General features: G+C 33.9%; 1 protein-coding gene across 1 annotated transcript in view; it reads left to right on the plus strand.

Moving 5' to 3' along the window:
- Nucleotides 1-19,959, plus strand: part of PTPN22 (protein tyrosine phosphatase non-receptor type 22) — a 195,578-nt gene that overhangs the window by 30,824 nt on the left and 144,795 nt on the right. Inside the window, exon 6 of the mRNA XM_044076163.1 lies at nucleotides 12,267-12,409. Within this exon, the coding sequence (XP_043932098.1) occupies nucleotides 12,267-12,409 (143 nt within the window). The remainder of the gene's footprint in view (nucleotides 1-12,266; nucleotides 12,410-19,959) is intronic.

Here is a 19,959-nt window from a genome sequence, read left to right on the forward strand (position 1 = left end):
TTGAAAATGTTAAAACAATGGAAGAGTTAATACAGAAATACAGAAACACAGAATGGTATAGGCCAAATTGTTCAACTGATTGATACAAGGAGAGTTCTGGTAAAAGAATACAGTGAGGGTAACAGGTCAAAAGAACATAGGTTCATAGGTTCATAGGTTGGTACTAGGCTATCAGCCCTAGGGCCTATACAAGCCTAGCCATAACAATTCCCTGGCTATTTCTTTCCACACTATTTACTTCCCTGGACACCTGTCTAGCAGGGCGACTGATATGATCCCCGGGCTGAATTTCCTTCCTCCCATCCAATCGTCAAGGTTCCTTTTGAAGAGGACCCAAGAGGCACTCTGCTTGACATGTATGGGCAATCTATTCCAGAGTCTGGGGAGTCTCTGGGTCAGGAACCTATCCCTCCAGCATGTTTTGTTTATTGTAATGACAAGGTTTAGATCCCTGGAGTGTGTGGCTCTGAGGGATTGGGATTTCTTTAAGTGTAGCATGTCCAACAGCTCTGGGTTTGACATGGCCTTGTATGTTAAGCAAAGATCGCCTCTGAGTAAACGATATGCGACAGAGTATAGTTGGAGTTTTTTAAGGCGGTCAGCGTAGGGCATCTTCTTTAGGCCTGTGATTCTTTTAGTGAGGTATTTCTGTGGCCTTTTCAGTTGTTGCAGATGTCTTGAGAGGTATATACCAAATGGGGCATTGTATTCTATAATGGGTCTAATGAGGGATGAGTACAGTGGGACAATGACCTCCTTTTTTCTGGATGAAAAGCCCTTAGTGATGAGGTGTGCCACATAGAAGGATTTCCTGACTGTTGTGGCAATGTGGTTATCGAAGGTGAGGCCACTGTCCACCTGTGTCCCTAAGTCTCTTATCAAACTTTCGGTGTTTAGTGTACTGCCACCTATATGGTAATTCACGGATACATGTTTTTTCCCAAAGGGGATAACTATACATTTCTTGGCATTGAGCTTGAGCCCATGGCTCTGGCACCAAGCATCTGTTTCTGTAAGGCCCTTTTGTAGAGTATCCATATCATTTGGGGATTCAATAATGGCTCCCAGTTTGCAGTCATCTGCAAACTTTGTTATCCAGAGTCCCTTTGTGTTGTCCTGTACTTCAGAGAAGTAGATGCCAAACAAGAGCGGTCCCAGGAATGAACCCTGAGGTACTCCACTTGTCACTTGTCTGGAGCTGGATTTGGAGTCGGCTACTTTTACAGTGTGGGTTCTATCAGTAACAGGCAGAAAGGGAGGGAAGAATGAGAGAAAATTGCACCATGGAGGAAATGGACGGAGTTAGGGAGGTAAAGATTCAAATAGATCTATAAAGAACAAGGGAAAAGAAGGGACAAGATCACAGAAGAAAGAATTAAAAAGAATCAGGAAAGGGAGGAAATATGGACGTCAGTTGTAAAATACCAGCAGAAGACAATTCAGTTAATGAGGCAGATGCAGAAAGTACACACAGCAGGAAATTAAAGCCTGCAATTACTATGCCAATGGTTTTGAACCCCCATGAATATAGGAAAGGAAGACAGAAAGGAGGATAGTTGGGATACTGAGAAGGAAGAGACAAGAATGATGCATGTTCTTGGACTGTGGGAGGAAACAAGAAGTTTGGAAGCGGGCACAAAAGATTTGGGGATACATAGTTCAAAAGGAAACAGAATACTTGTGAATTCTATATATGGCATATAAAGAAAAAGGACATCATCTGGAAAGAAAGAGAGAAATGAACATTATCAGGCTGCAAAATACCAAAGTTAAAGTCACCATCAATCAAACCAGTACAGAAGCATAAATCACATAATAGGATCCTGGACATGGGAAGAAAATGACAAAAACTGACTAGAGTGAGAAAAGCAGATGAGGGAAAATGAAAAAGAAATGGATAAAATCATGCCAGGAAGAATGATAGGAAAAACGCAAAGGGAAACCAAGGGGAGAGTATGGATAGGGTAGGAAAGGAAGAAGCCATCTGCTGATGAGAAACAGTGTAACATGCATGCGGCATGATCATGAATGTATAAATGGAATAAACTGCATGGAGCTAATAATGTTTACAGGAAATACATAAAAAGTACATACTAATAATAAAATATATATATAAAACAATTAGCATATATCCCATTTTATAAATGCAATAGTGCCCTTTAATGTGAGGGGCATTGTTGCTTGTTTAGCTATTTGTTCAAAAAATAAAACACAATAACTTAAACACTGCTGTTTTTCTGCTGCTGATTATAGAATTGTATGTACCAGCTCATCAGATCATAAACATAAACTTGTGTGCTGTCTTAATTTCTTCAAGGCAGATGCCTTGGGCACAAGTATCTACGCATGTATATGTCTCTTGAGCATTGATCTGGTAAAGTGACTTCCCATAACTTCACAGTATGCAAACAGAAACTGGAAGTCTCAAGACAAGGCTTTGCAGTGAAACTTGCTTGCACTTCTAAGCCCTGAATTTCTGTGCTATGCAAAATGCTGTTTTGCTTCATTTTGCAGGGATATAAAAGACTACTTCATTTTTTCTTTTATGTGCTACTTCTGCAGAATATGCATTTTTGAAAAAAAGTACAAGGTTTAGCAGTCTAAACTCATATAATAAACTTACTCCATAGCAGAAGCCACTAAATACCATCAGATAAGAAGTGCTTTGTCAATATCAAAAAAAATGTGAAGAAACATATAAACATGAGACAGCAGCATGTCAGACAAGAAAGTAGCCATAGATGTAAATTAGAGAGCACTGCTGTATTAATTGTTGCAAACTATAACAACTCAAAAACAAATTATTTAAATATAGCATCATTAGGAAAAACAAAACTTTAGGACATGGCTGATGTGGACGCAACACATTTTAAGGAATAAAATGGATGGTAACTATATGCAATTCACTGTACCCTTTAAAAATGTAATCTTTTTCATTACAACACACTTCCTGCTTAGCAGCAGAAAGACCACAGTACACATTTACAGGAAGCTGATTCCTACCTGTCATACCACAGACCCTAGCAAAGAAATATTTCAGCTCACAAGAAAAGTAAATGTTTTACCTGCTGTACTGCATTTAGAAAGATAACATATTACTCCTAGAGGAGCCGAACAGCTCAGCGTTTTTGACAGTCATGCTCTTCATCCCCCCTCCCCACCCACCCACTTTTGCACCAGATTCTATCTTCCTTAACTTGTTCAACTGTTATATGGTCTTAGGTAGATATAGCCTTTGTGATTCAACATGGGTATCCTGCTCATGTTGGCTCAATTTCGTGTTTCATGCTATACTCCCAGCACTTACTTGTTACTGTTTAACTTAGCACTACGCCTGCTCAATTTTTAAAATATTTAGTATTTGAGAGAAAAGAATGTCAAGATATCTGTTTAAGAAACTTCAAACCAAGTCCTCTTCCATTTCTTATATTATCTCAGTTTCTGTGGTGCCCCTTTAAATGGTAATACACAGAGATAAAGAATTTGTTGCCTCCATCAGTCATCAGTTAATCTTCAGTTGATTCAGTTGTCTAATTATCAGACTTGATTTTTTACTGTTTATTAAATGCAGCAAAACAAGCTGCCTGTGTGTACCTGCATCTGAGGATGGGTGTGTGCTTGTGTGTGCATGCTTGAGCATGCAGGGGTGTGTGTGTGTGTGTGTGTGTGTGTGTGTGTGTGTGTGTGTGTGTGTGTGTGTGTGTGTGTGTGTGAGTGCGTGCATGCGCGTGTGTGCACGTGTGTGCGTGTGTGTGTGTGTGTGTGTGTGTGTGTGTGTGTGTGTGTGTGTGTGTATGTGTGAGCTCCCATGCATGTATGTTTGTGTATCTGTGTAGGTATCATTAAATACTTAAATAACACATTTTGTATGTAAAAATCTCCTCCAAGATGAATTACATATGCTACAGCAATTCTGAAACATTAGGTGGAGGAACTGTAATATGACAAAATATTTTAAAAGCATTTACTAGTAAAAGAAATATAAAGCAACTAGCTCTTATCACATTTTGTATTCTGCTCCCTTGAGTGTACCCTTTAAAATAATTTTAGCTCATTTCCTGCTTAGCAACATAAAGACCACAGTACTCATTTACAGGAAATTGATTCCTTCCTATCACACCACAGACCCTATCAAAAATGTTTTTCTCATAAATAAAGCAAATATCTTACTTTCTGTGAGGCAGTAAGAAAGATAACTTGTATTACTGCTATAGAAGCTACATAGCTCTGAGGTTTTGATGGTCAGCCATGTTCTTAATTTCCCACCCACTTTTGCACCAGACACGTCATTACTTTTTTATACTGTTATATGGTCTTAGGTACGACATAAGCTCTGTGATTCAATGAATGCATCCTGCTCATGTAAGCTCAGTCTCATCTGTCATGCTGTACATCCCAGCATTTACTTGTCACTGTATACCTTATTGCTATACCTGTTCAGTTTTCAAACTGTTTAGTAAATGACTGAAGGACTATTTAAGAATCTGCTTAAATGACTCCAGACCAGGTCCACTTCCATTCTACATAATACCTCAGCTTCAAGAGTACACCTAGAAAGGGGAATGCACACAAATACAGAATCTGTTGTCTCCATCAGACATCAGTTAATCTTCAGCTGATTCAGTAATTTCATTGTCTGTACTTGAATGTCTAGGCTTTATTAAATGTAGCAAGACAAACAGGCCATTTACCTTAAATATTTCATGCTTCTTTCATCCGAAAAGCAGCTTGTTTGAAGTGTGTTTTCAGGATCTTGTGAAATACAGTACCTTTGTAACGTGTGAAATGGAAAGTGGATTGAAACTGCTACATACATGTATGTATTGTATGCATTTAAATAATAATAGTGCTCTTTTACTGCACATGCATCTTGTTACACTTTTAAGAAAATAATTGTACCACAGTTCATTGCAACTATTGAACTGTTGGTTAGTGAAGTGTGAGATGCTGATCTGTTAATGTTGTTTATGTATACTGCAGTGTCATCTGTAATAAAGTTACTAGTTTACTGAAAGATATGCTTAATCCAGAAATTTCTGAGAAAATCTTCACTAAAACATTTTATACTTAATTACACCATCAGACATGATATCAGAAACACGATCTTCTAGATGAAATAATACAGGAAAAGCTTTCACTGGTTACAAAACCATGCCACACTATGCAGAGTAATCAAAAACACTCTGCAATAGTTGCCATTACTGAATACAACAATATCTGTTTGCAAAATCCACTTTTTGTTTATTTAAAATGTTTATTGTTAAAATACATAATTTCTTCTACTATGATGAAGTTTAAAGCACAACAGCTGCATGACATCTTGAAATGATTTTGTTGTGTTGCCTGGAGAGGAACATTTGTACAATTTCCCATTGCAATGAAATTAGAAAAGGAATTACATGAATTCCAGGTAGGCACTCTTATGTATGCTATGGTCTTAGAAGTTTTGGCAATATACAGCTTCTGTACTTTTACCAAGAGGCAGAGAGTTCCATGTGTCATTAATTAGTAATTCAGTCAAGATTTGTGCCAAAAAAAATATATATAATATATGACAAAGTATATTTTCCCAGATAGAAACATTTGTGAAACTGTTATATGAAATGACAAACAATTGTAGTTTTAGTGACACTAAAGATGAACAAATAAAGAGACAGGATCATCACTGTGTTTGCTGATGTAATAATGTCACAAACTTTACAACTTGAAGTTTATCTAATTTTACAAAAAAAAAGTATTACTAGGTAACCAGGGAAGCTGAACTAGTTAAAATGAATGTTAACTTTGTTGTTAGTTCATTAACCTTGACAATTTTATATATAGATATGTTTATAATGAATAATCACCATTAAGTGTGCTTGCAAAAGAAAAAAATCCAAGAAACTCTGCAGCAGTTATCTTTAATCACCACTAAAATCATTGAAAAAAAGTAATCATGAATGTAAACCAATAGGTTACATTTGTGATTAACAAAAGAAAAGCAAAAAAAAACAACTTTTACCTGGGGAGGGGTATTCCTACCACTCCCCTGATGTGGTATCTGCCCAACACTCTTGGAACTTAAATATACTAACTTCACAGTTGCAGAGACATGATTTATGAGGAAAAGGCCTCCAATTAGGTAACAGATAATCTAATGAACTTCGACTATTCTATAATTCAACCAATTATACCACTAAGTAAAGAACTAGTGCTTTGGCATCCAATGAAATTATAAATAAGATTACGGCATATTTACAGCTTGTAAACACAGTGATTGTATATAGATCTAGGAATTTCATTGTCCCCCTTTATTCAGCCCTCATTAGATCATGTGACATCCCCACTCTGGGCCAGTAATCAAGGAGCTTGAATCATCACCACTGACACTGGACAGTGACGTTCACTTGGAACAAAAATGGGTGCACCCAGTATTTCCAGATGCAGCCCTCTGCATTAAGCACAGTTTCTCTTAAGAGAACACATGGAACACTCACTCTGGGGTCCAGATGTCTCTATGTCTGTCTTCCTCCAGGTCTCCAGTAAGACTCCCCACTGGCAAAGCTGTAGAGTTGAGTCTTCAGCCAAGTGTTCAGTCCAAGTCCTCCAGCAGTCTCTGTGTGAAACCAGTGCTTCATGTCCCTGCTCCAAGCAGCTGACACATACACACTTTTGGAGATTTGATTTACACACACACACACACACACACACACACACACACACACACACACACACACACACACACACACACACACTGGGGAAAGACTGGGATAACTTTACTAGCTATGCCCTCTTCTGCCCAGACTATAAGGTAGGTACACTGCCACCAGACACACCAAAGCCAGCTATTTTAAGGGTCTTACAAGGGTTCCCAATTAAACTGAGTGAAATTAATATTAATACAACTGGTAATTTTTTGGACCAATTCAGTAAGGCTTTCAGGAGTGGTCACAGAGTCACCAAACAGATATAGTACTCTCAAAGGTGAAAATATTCTCTAAAGAACCAGCCACAATGAAAAAAATAAATATATTTAATTATAAATAATGAAAGAACATGAACATACAAAATATATATTTACAATAAATATCAGAGTTTCAGTCACATGAATATATTTAATAATAAATAATAAAAGAACACGAAAATACTAAATATCTATTTACAATAAACACCAGAGTTTCATTCACTGGAAATATTAAAATAACACAGAGGAATAGATTCATACAGATACAGAAAAACAATACTTATCTAATCTAACTATATTTTCCTGACTGATCTAAGGAATTACTATTCCCTGATTCACTTATTAGAGTAAGTACAGATGAAGCAGGTGAGGAGTCCTTCCTTGTCATGTTCCCAAAACAGACTGCCCTGAGACTTCAGTCTTACTTAGTATTAAAACATTTAGTGATGGATTACAGAATGACATCATGTACATCTGGTCATCTTTCTTCTGGTTCCCATGCTATACCCCCTGTCCAGGATTTAGCACATATGTGTCAATAATAGATACACATTGAGCTTGCTAAGATTTGTTTTTGATCTTGGAAGTCATAAAACAATTTCAAAGCTCCAGAGTAGTGGTTAGTTAACCCTAAAGGCAATACAAAAAGCTTTCTAGTATATCCTGTTTTGTCTTTGGCCGCAATCTGAGACCTCTAAGATACAATATTTATGGCCTAAGCTAGGTAATTTAATTTCAGAACATTTTTCAAAGTTAGATGCAGCTGGATTGTGATTAACCCATTCTCTTCCCGTATTTTTTGTTATAATATATACATATCAAAAGTTACAATACTACATGCATATTTCTTCATCTGCCCAGCAGGACACACTGTTGATACCTTTTTAACACAAGCAACTTCACAAATACATTTTCAACACAACCGTCTGTACAAATAAGTTTGATGTTCAAATGACATACAATTCTTTACTAAATTGCAGCTAGCTGTGCTGGCATATGTTACACATCCACAGCCCTACTTCTCCTGACATAGCTAGCAATACCTTACATTATCAAAGGACAATCTTTGAGTATAATGCCTCCTTTGTCATATATCTCTCCAGACACATGCAACAACACCCACAGAGATGCCTTACTAAAAGGATACAAGGCCTAAACAACATATCCTACATGAATTAACTTAAAGCTCAGTCACTATACTCAGTATGCAAGAGAATGCTAACATCTGACCTCTGTGTGGCATACAAGACATCCTCTGACCCATTACTGATGGATTTACTGCACATCAGCAAGTTACATGACATCAGAAGTATTCAATTTAGGGATCTAAGCCTCTTCTACAACATCAAGAATGGTTTGGAGGGACAGGCATATTTCACATAGGATACCACTGCTGTGAAACACTTTATCCCATTAATGGGTCCCCTCAAAGTATCTATGATATGATCCCAGTTATTCTCATTAGGGGTGATTCATAATTATTGACCATGGGATGGCTAAGGCCATTCTATAACCAAATGGGATAGGTTATTTTGAACACAAAAATGAGAAAGTGACTAGACTTAAAATTGTTCACAAGGGCAGCTAGACTATTATATGCATATGTATTCACAAGGGCAGCTAGACTATTACTTGCATATGAAACTATGAAATGCATATAACAATAAATCAATATATATGTGTGTTTATATGTATGTGAAGAGTGTGTGTGTGTGTGTATGTGTGTGTGTGTTTGTGAGTGTGTGTGTGTGTGTGTGTGTGTGTGTGTGTGTGTGTGTGTGTGTGTGTGTGTGTGTGTGTGTGTGTGTGTGTGTGTGTGTGTGTGTGTGTGTGTGTATGTAGCTATCTATCTAGCTATCTAGCTATCTATCTATGTGTTTAGGATATGGAGATCAAAGCCTCCAATGTTAAGTTGCATACTATCTCTTAAATATGTTATCATGCTTTATTTTAGTCTGTTTACACTCTCAGTTTCATTTGTTGCTTTAACGTTTAGTGTCGGATGTACTTTTTTCAGGAAGCATGTGCTGCCTAAACTTTTGTAATATTTTTAAGCCCTATCATTTTTAGGCTTTGAATTGTTATTAAAAGCTGTTTAGTACCTCTTCTTTTTTCACACAATCACCGGAATTAATAAAGGTTACTATGAAGTGTCCACATTGAATACCCTCTCTGAATGAATAGACAGCAAAAGCAATGTGGTACACCTGTCTATGAATTCAGACCCTTTGGTTGGTAATTTTATGAATCTCCCCATGTATATTTGTTTTGTAATTCCACCATGAGGCTTTGCTTTTTCTTGTATATTTCTCAGACTGAAGATGAATCAATTCTTCTTTATGTCCTTTGTGGTGCTTGTGATGTCCCAACACTGGCCCAGTAATCAAGGAACCTCAATCCTCACCACTGGCAATAGTGGGGAATGTACACCCTGGGAGGATGACAAGTGCAAACACAGTAAAATGCAGTTTGCCTTAAGAGCAAACAAACCTTCAGTACCCTGTCTGTCCAACCAGTGCTTTGTGTCCCTGCCCAAGCAGCTGACACACACACACACACACACACACACACACACACACACACACACACACACACACACACACACACACACTTTGAGATTTGATTTATATACAAACACACACACCTAGGGAAGGCTGGCACAGGTTTACTAGCTATGCCCCCTTCTGCCCAGACTATATGGTAGTTCTGACTGCCACCAGCCACTCTTTATCTGCTACTTTAAGGCCCTTAACAAAGGGTGGCCAATCTTACTGTGTAATGTTACTATTAATCCAAATGGTAGTTTGACCAAGCACCAAGCTATTAGGAGTGGCCTGTACAGTGTCACCAAATAGATATGCAAGTACTCAAGGATCTTAAATATCTCTAAACAGACCAACCAAAATTGAAAGGGTTAAATATGTTTAATAATAAATAATAAAAGAACAAGACAATACTCAGTAAGTAATCAGTTACATCAGAGTTCTAAATCACAGGAAATATTTAAAAAACACTGCAGGATAGTCTCAAATAAATAAAGAAAACATCTAAGCTATATTTAACTATGCCCTAAACACTTACTTACAGAACAGCATGCAAGGTGAAGTTGTAATTGGATGTTCTTGATAGGTGAAAGACAAAATACAAAATGCACTCTTTTTATCTCTCTCAGAGAGTTCTTAAATTAATATCTCAAACATTGCTGCTTGGATACTTGCAGCATGACATAATTTTTCATCACCTTACTTCAGTTCCCAGGCTAAACTCCCATTATTAAAAACTAACAGAATTTGGCATCTTTCTGTGAAAATACATAGCCTCCAGATGTTTGCAACTGCTAGGAGACATAAAACAATAAAACAAAACAACACAGAGAATATCCTAGTCTAGACATCCTGTCTCCTGTTTACTGAAACTGAATGATGCAATCTCTTGTTTATATCCCATCAATAAAGAATTTCAATCTCACCTATTTTTAAGTTTTGCAAGTTAATATCATGTGTTTGTCTCCCCTGTTAAAAATATATATCCAAACAATTACAATAGTGTATATACACCTCTGCTCAATATTTTATAAAACATCTCTTCAGCACAAGTCTGTATAATATGACATACAGGTTGATATTCACAAATGACACACAACCACTTACAAAATTCCTGGCACTATTTCCTTTTGTTACATTTCTATGTAAATCATATTAAAATTCACAAATGACATATAATTATTTACAAAATTCTTGATAGCTGGGCTGGCAGTGTGACAGTGTTAATATTTAATTCAATAGATAAGAAATATCACATCACTTAGAAAAAAACAGTATTATAAATTTGTAAGCATAGTAACCATTACTAGAAAATAAGATAATTATAGCAAACAAGCTGATTAGCATATGTAATGTAAACTTAGACTAATTTTCAACATTTTGTATTTACAGTACATGCAGGAAAAGTATTTTCAAAAAAGGGGGAGATGGATTGCATATGTTTGGGATGAACAGGATGGGAAAAGTGATGGGACAATTAGGGGATGGAGTGAGTGGTAAGGAGAAAGAAGTTGATGGGGGAAGAAAGGGGGGATACAAATTTGTTAAAACTGGCTGACAAAGACAGCTGGAGTTATTAAGTATACAAGACAGTGATGAGTTGCTTGAGGTTAGTGGAATGGGAGCAAATTGTGCTTGAATCCATTTTAGGTGATGTCCTGTGTTGTAAATAATTAACAAGAATCTCCTTTGAATACCTTGTTTTATAAAACATTAACAACAATTTAATTTGAAAAGGTGCTTTTGTTATTGTATTTTCTTACCATATTGAAATACAAAATTGTTTTTAGCAAAAATGAAGTGTTAGTGACTTGATACAATATAATGAAGTTCCACATGCATTGAAATACAGTTCACAGGAAACAATTAATGAGGCAGAATTGGTAGTAATCAACTTATAAAGCAATACTTCCACCAAAAGTTCCAGTGCTATTTGCTTGTTTTGCTGCTATTTCAGTACCTGGCTTCTGTTTTTTTTCACCCCTGCTTGTGCCTCTCACTGACCTTTTCATTCCCACATTATTCCATGTTATTGTCAGCCTTAGAAATGGAACTGAATTATGGTAGGTATGAATCCATGACCATAATATGGAGCAATATTTTGGCATTTCTGTTCTGTTGTTGTATCACCTGGAGATTGTATTTTTCACTGCATCACAATGCATGATCATGTTATAATATTTGCCCCTTGATATATTTGATTATGAGCTGTACTCTTTTACCCTCTTCGTTCCTCCAAGAAAAATAAGAGTACCAAAACCCATTACCATCCATACGAGTAAAGCAAGCACATACTTCTGAGTCAGTCAACTAGGCCTGTAGAACTTCAGACAATAAATGAACTTTGGTTATTGGACTGGCAAACAACAGTCTCCTTTGTCACATTGTATGCAAATTGTGCATTTGACCTTATATTTACTAACTGAGAAAATAGTTGTGAAATCTGTTTTGTGTGTGATAAAATAAAATGATATATATATTAGAAGCTGGTCTAATGTTAACACACTCGTGATGCATTTTTGTACTTCTAGAGAGTGCTTATATCTTTGAAACCAAAGTCAATTATCATCAGATTTCCAGAGATTTGAATGATTGCACAACTATGCCCTGAAATGTGTAACCAATACAGAGTAGAATGAAAAGTGTAATGCATTCTGAGAATGAGATTCCTCATTGTTTAAAATAGTATAAGGAAACTTAAACCACTCACTAATATTTTAACATTTGTCTTCTGGAAACATGCAGTATATTTATTTATTTTTTCTGACTTTGCTATGCAGGATACCCGTACTTTATATCAGTTTCATTACATGAACTGGCCGGATCATGATGTTCCAGAAGCAATAGATCCCATTCTTGAAATGATTTGGGAGGTTAGATCCTTGCAAGATAATGAAAGTGCTCCACTCTGCATCCACTGCAGGTTTGTTTAGAGTCATTTTATTTGTATTGTATAGAATCCAGGTTATAGGGTCAGTTCTTTCAAATGCTCAGAAAGACATTTCAAATGAAATGGTGCAGAAGTCAGAAATATTTATTTGTTATTGTCTGTCAAGGATCTGTATTACTCAATAGTACTGCATGAATTCCATATGCTTATGTCTTCTGGTTGTGGATGTACTTTAATATCTTTCATTACGAGAGTGTAGGACAGAGCTGTCTCACTAAGAAGTTGTATTTTTGCTGATGGTAATGATAGGGGTCATGCATAGTTAAGATCATTTATAAAATGAAGTCATATGCAGGTTATCAAAAATAACCAAAACCTGACACTGGAAAATGGGAGGAAAACTTGTATTCAACTAAAAATCCTCCACCAATTTAAAAACACTCACATACATAAAAAATGGAAAAACAGGTATTCAGTCAAAATATCCTCCATCATTTAGTGCACACTAGCATACTGGAATCACTTTATGGAAGAAACCAGGAAATACTGCAGTAGAAAGATGACATTCTATTTGTTTATCATAAATTAGTGTCAACTATTGTGATAGGTACTCAAATTGAGCAATAAACTACCAGGTGCAGAATTTTTAAATGCTAAATGTCATTTACTTATAAAATACTCTGTAAAGTTTCCATACCTCACAGCATAAGGGAGAACATATTAGATTATACATAAAAAAACTACCTTGTATAAAAGTAGCATTCTTTGAGTAGGACAGATTTCTTGTTACATTCACTTGAATCTTGAGTGCCCTATTCATGGCTATGTAGAACAATCTACAAAGGTAATTGTAATTATACTGCACTATGTACATCATAAATGCAACTAATACAAGTCACCTCTGCATAGAGGAAAAATAGTGGTTGTGGAACCAAAACTCTATCAGAAGGAAACATTTCCTATGACATATTTATGGGCTAGAGCACTGTTTTCTTTTCTTTTTTTTTTTTCTCAATTTCTTTTTATTTTCAAATACATTTGAATGAATTCCATAGTTTTTATACATAACATCTTAAATAACTATGTACACTATTTACATTAGCCTGACACTATAATAGATCTTAATGTATACAGTTACTTTATAAGTATGTCCAATCTATTATCAGAGTATCTGATCAATTACTGTATAGTGTCAATCAACGATAAGATTTTTCCCAAGGGTTTTTGATAATTGGCTTTGGATAAATTCTTAGTTCTTTAATTTTAATTTCCAATAATGCTGCAATCTTCAGTAGGCTGTAGAAGTCTTCTAAAACTGGTATCGTGTTTGTATTCCATCGTCTTTTTATACACTTTCTTCAAATTGCAAGTATAGTCCATACTAGATACATGTTTGACCTATTCAAATGAGGACCTTCATTTACATTTAATAATTCAAGAGCTTTAGTTAAATAAAATGATTCATTAAATAAAGCTTGTAGAAAGTTATTGATACCATTCAAATTTAACACAATCAAAGAAAATGTGGTTCCAGTCTGCATTGTGTACCTGGTCACATCTCCAACATATTCTTTTTATGGAAGAACTAATTTTAGTGATTCTGTCTGGGGTTAAGAATGCTGTGTGCAAGCATTTCCAATTAAAAACTTTCCAGTATTGTGTAAAGGATGTATATTTTATCGATAATAAGATATTTGTTTTAATATCTTCAGTTAACTGTATTGACTGTCCTTTCGTTATATATTTTTAGTATGAGGTTTTGGGTGTTGTTTTATAGTTTATCAATATTTTGTAAAATTTTGAAATACTGTTTCCCATGTGAAAGCCATTATATATGATTTCATATATGTATTTCATAAATTTGGGTATTTCTTTAAATGAAGAATTGTTAATTATTCTACTTAAATCTTGTGAATATGACAGAATACTCTGTAAAGCCAGTCCTGTTGTGGAATTTTGCCTGTTGTTTTTTTATTTCTTGCATATCTAAAACTTTTGGTTCTTTGATATATTGGAGCCAAAAAAAAAATCCTTTCTGTTCCCAAGAATTAATAATTTCTCTATATATTTTATATGGAAAGTTCTTTGTGACTATAAATGGTGTTAAAAGATCAAGCCAGATTTTTAAATCTATATTTGCATTAATAATTTTCCTAAATGAGTCAATGTAATAATTAATCATATGAGTTTTAGTGGGTTTAGTCATATTATATTGCATACTAATACATAATATGTGCCATGGCAAATTGTTTTTATCTGTTTTTGAATTTTTGTTTTGTAAATCAAATTAATTTATTGATATTACAGTTAGTAATTCTTTCCAATTTGCAGAGTAATTTGGATGTATCCAGTCTGAGATTGTTTTAGATATTGATGCTTTTATATATGTTACTATATCAGGAAAGTTTAATCCTCCCTGTTTCCATGGTCTACTATGATACATTAAAGCTATTCTGTTTCTTTTGGGAAACCATAAAAATTTTATTCAGCATGAATTTATTTCTTTAAGTATATTCCTTTCTGGTAACAGTTTAATTGCCAAGGCTATATATAGGATCTTGGGCATGGTCAGTAAAACCATTTTTATTAACTATAGTCTATCTTCAAATGTTAATATATTATTTTTTTTCCATTTTTCCAAAGAGATTTTAATTGTACTGATGATATTATTGTAGTTTTTTTTAGACTAATTCATTATTATCCTTGCATAATTCAATTCCTGGATATTTTAAGGTAGATTCTTGTTTCCCTATGATGTGATCCCCCTTAGTCTGCAGTTCTTTTTTTTATTTAAAAATAAAATGCTGATTTTGATTTACTGAAATAGAGCCCTTAAGTCATGTAAAATTTTTCAATTAATATATCTAATTCTTCTAATGTCTCTTTTGTATTAGATAATGTTAGTAGTATGTCATCAGCAAATAACATTACTTTAGAATTGTATTGTTCATAACCATCTATTCCTTTGATTTTTATATTGTTATGAATTGAATCTGCCAATATTTCAATAGCCAGAGCAAATAGAATCGGTGACATGGGACATCCTTGTTTAGTGCCTTTTGTTATATGTATAGATTCAGAGGTAAAAGGACCTAACTTGACATATGCTAAATTATTTGTATATATATATTCTTTAAGAGATGAACAAAGGATGCAAGAAATTCAAATAGCATTAGAATTTTGAATAACTAGCCCCAATTTCGGGTACAAAGGCTTTCTCTATATCTAAGTCAATTATAAGTGTTTCTTTATTTTCTTTATTAAAATAGTCTATAAGATAAAATATCCTTTTAATATTGTCATGCATGTGTCTATGATATTTAAATCCAGTTTGATCATTATTTATTGTTTTTGAAAGTGGTATTTTCATTCTGTTAATTAATATTGTCATAAATATCTTATAGTCATTATTTAATAATGATATAGGTCTATATGAGGTACAGAGGTTTGGGGATCTGTTTTCCTTTAGGATTGTTGTGATTAAGGAATATCTCCAAGAGGATGGTATTAAAGCTTGTGATGGAATTTCTAATGCAGTTTTATGGAAGAGCGATAGTATCTTTGAAGGAAAAAGTTAATATATTTCCATAATTATGCCATCCATACTTGGAGCTTTAGTGTTTTTACCCTCTTTTATTGTGTCTGTAATTTCTTTGTAGGATATGGGTGCTTGCAGATCTAGTTTTAATTTTTCTGTTTTTTTTAATATTAGAACATTTTTCATCTAGATTTAATTGATCAATATATATATTTTCTTTTTGAAAATGTTCCATATAGTGATTTATATAGGCATCAAGAATGTCACCTATATCAGAGACATTTTTCCCTTTCTTTTCATGGAAGATACTTTTAATGTTATTAGCTTTTGATTGTATTTTAATTCTTGTGGATAAATTATGTAGATATTTGGGGAAGTGGGCAATGTATTCATTTTTAGTTTTTCTAAAGCTAAACTAGTTTTATGTGCTAGAATTTCATTGTGTTTATTGTTTGATACTTCTACTTTCTTTTCCATCTCCAAATGATTTTGTTTTTTTCAGCTTTTATTGACAAAAGTTTAGATTGTAGATCTAATAATTCAGAATGCTATTCACTGATTTGTTTATACCAAGTTAGGGTTGTACCATATATGTAAGCTTTTAATGAGTCCTATATCATTATTTTATTTATCTCTGTGGTGTAATTTATATCTTAGAAGATCTGTAATTCATATAATAACCAGGGTTTTAACTCTTTAATTTTAGTTATATATGCTGGAATTCTGGAGTTAAACATTAATGGTTTGTACCCATTTTGAAGTTTTAGTATCAATGAATTGTGGTCTGAAAAGGGGCAGGGAGTGATTGAGAAATTAATGATTTTAGAGCGTAAGTCATGGGCAGCAAATATTTTATCTATTCTAGTTTGGGTACCAAATCTGTGATCTTGATGGGAATACAACAAAGATTTATCTTCTTTAAATTTGAAAGTATCTACAAGATCAAATGAGTCTACCCACTTGTTTAAAGCTTTTGATACAGCAGATGTATGTAGTGGTCTTTTATTTGTAGTTTCAGAAATAGCAAATATACAGTTAAATTATCCTCCTAATATTAAGCTGCCTGTATAATTATTGAAATTGAAATCCAAGTGTTTTTTAACAGTTCTTATTCCAATGCCTGGGAACCAGTATGGATTGGCTAGGGTCCATATTCTGTTATTATACTTAAATATTACTAATGCCATAAGGCCTTCTTTATCTTCATACTTATAAATGATTTCTGGGTTAATCATATTTGTTTTCCATAAAATTGTTACTCCTTTTGTCTTTGTCTTATAAGTGGATTGTGCCAATATCATGTATTCCTTAGGATTCCATTTGTAATTGTCATTTGTTTTGAAATGAGTTTCTTGAAAGAAGACAATTGGTGCTTTGTTCAGTTTTAAATATTTTAGTAGATTTGATCTCTTGCTAGGATTGTTTAAGCCATTGGTATTTAAAGATAATAAAGTTAAATCCATCTTAGGTCATTTAGACTATGTATTTTTTGTTTTATTGTGACTATTAAACATTTTCCTCTGATAACTATAAAGTATAAGTTTGAGCTTTTAAAGGAAATTTTCAGTTTTATACTTTGAGTATTTACCAATAAAGTAATGTTTTGGTCAGGCATACTAAAAATGTTCTTGTGAAATAACAAATTTAAATGATTAAATGTTAACAAAACTAAAATCTGCACTAGCCATGGAATGAATATCATTCCTAATCTTATGGATAAACCTAAATCCATCAGATTATCACTCATAACTTGACAATCAAGAACATCTGAGCTCCATAAATTGAATTATCCTATGGAGAATATTTGTAATAGGAATAAGCAATATTTATATTATTTTGAACAGATATAGTATTATTGTAGATTAAACAGAATTCTAATACAATATAAATGTCTACTTATGGTATAAGCAATTAATATTTACATGAAAGATAGATGATAAGCAATTCAATCATAGTAAATTAGGATTTATCATATAAAAAAACCTGAATAAAAGATTATAGCACACAGTTATTTAACATATTCACCCTTACTGGTGAAGTCTTTCAAAACTTATTACTTAATATCAATAGATAGTAATATGTATACCTAATGTTTATAATACAATGTATTTTACTGGCTATATCAGAAGTTCTATTTCATTGTTTGCCAGCATTTAAGTAATCACTTTATTGCTAACTTACTAAAAGCATCAAATTTGTTTTATATGAACATGGATGAAACTAGTGCATTTTAATTATCAGTGCATCCCCCATTTCCTACACATAAGGATTTTCATCATTTATTTCTTATTATAAAATGAGTGAAATTATAGGTTAAAAACAACAAATTCATTTAGTGTGATTAATGATTACAAGTTCCCTTTCCATATTCATAAATTGCCATTTTATGGCATATGCTGAAAGTTTTTAGATTTAAATGGCAACATTCTATTTTGTATAATCAGCAAATGTTAACCTGAGTGACTATTGTCAATTTAATATTATTTGATCAGAATGTGACTGTTACATTCTGTGACATTCCTAGTTCAGGCTTATTTTGTTTCCCTTGAACAACTTTGTCAGTTTGCTGTCTTGTATAAAACATTAGTTAGCTTGGTAACAGCTCAATTATTATGTATAGTCAAGATGAGTTACAAAACCATAATTCAAGTTAAGCAATTATATGGCTTGTTATACACATTTACTTATATGAGAAAATTATCATGCTTCCTCTTGATGTTCAATAAAGAGTATGTCATTTATGACAAGTTAAAACAGTAGTGGTATTAAACACAATCCCATGCTATTAAACTGAGTGTCTATTGTCAATTTAATACTATTTGTTCAGAATATGATTGTTATATTCTATGACATTGCAAGTTCAGGCTTCTAGTGTTTCTCGTGAACAACGTTGTCAGTTTGATGTCATGTATAAAGCATTAGTTACCTTGGTAACCACTTAAGGATTATATATGGTCAAGATGGGTTACAAAGACTACAATTCAAGTTAAAGCAATTACATGACTTGTTATGCATATTTACTTATATAAGAAAATCATCATGCTTCCCCTTGATGTTCAATGTACTGTATGTCAAGTGAAGACAGTAGTGTTATTATACACAAGCCCATGTTATTAAATCCTGTCTTTAATATCTAAATTCAGCAGACTGCTTCATCTTATATAACGATTATATATTTTATGTCTAGCGTTACTAAAATCATATATTACATAACTATTGTGTGTGCTTTTTTTTTTTTTTTTTTTTTTTTGATTTTGGCTGTTACTTAGTTATTTGAGAGACCACAAGCTGTAATGCTTATTCCTATTATTAGCTCCTTCCAACCATGTTTACACAGTCCATAGACTCTAAATTATGAGACCATTCTAGTTTCTTATTTGTTATATTCCATCCTTACATTCACACATATCAGTACTTCAAGCACGGTCAAAAATGCCCATTCAGTTTTGCCAGAATACCATTCACTAGTTCATGTGTTGTGTTTCCAGGCTATTCTTAAAATATCCAAACAAATATTTGTCCTGTTACATTTTACCACCCTGTTCCATTCAGTGGCTACTCTGCCAGTGTACCACTAAGCATACCTTCTACTCCCACAGATATTTCCATGAAGGAAATCTGATGACTCTATAACACTTCCCAGCAACCCCAAACACCCCTAGAATCAGCAATCCCCATATGCCCAACACGTCCAAGCAAGATCACCTCCCAGACCACTGCAAAGGGTACTGCACAAGACCAAGTGCTGTTAGTCTTTCACAATATCTCAGACTTCCATTCTTATGTAAGTCCTTAATGTCTTTGGACCAAAATACATTTTAAATATAAAATTGCACTCATTATTTATTTATTTTTTATCAAGAATTAGCTTAATGAGCTAAACGAAGTGTTGAGAGACCATCAATATGTGTACATGTGGGTTAAAACAGCCCCTTTGTTATATATATATTTTTTAAACCAAAAACGTCATTGTCGAGAAGCATCTCAGAGCCGCTTCTCAGAGCTGTTAAGCATTATCGTCACTCTGTCTCTGTTACCATAGCAA

Source organism: Protopterus annectens, chromosome 7.part0 (genome assembly GCF_019279795.1).
Source record: "Protopterus annectens isolate FY-2018-M chromosome 7.part0, PAN1.0, whole genome shotgun sequence".
Classification (NCBI taxonomy): domain Eukaryota; kingdom Metazoa; phylum Chordata; order Ceratodontiformes; family Protopteridae; genus Protopterus; species Protopterus annectens.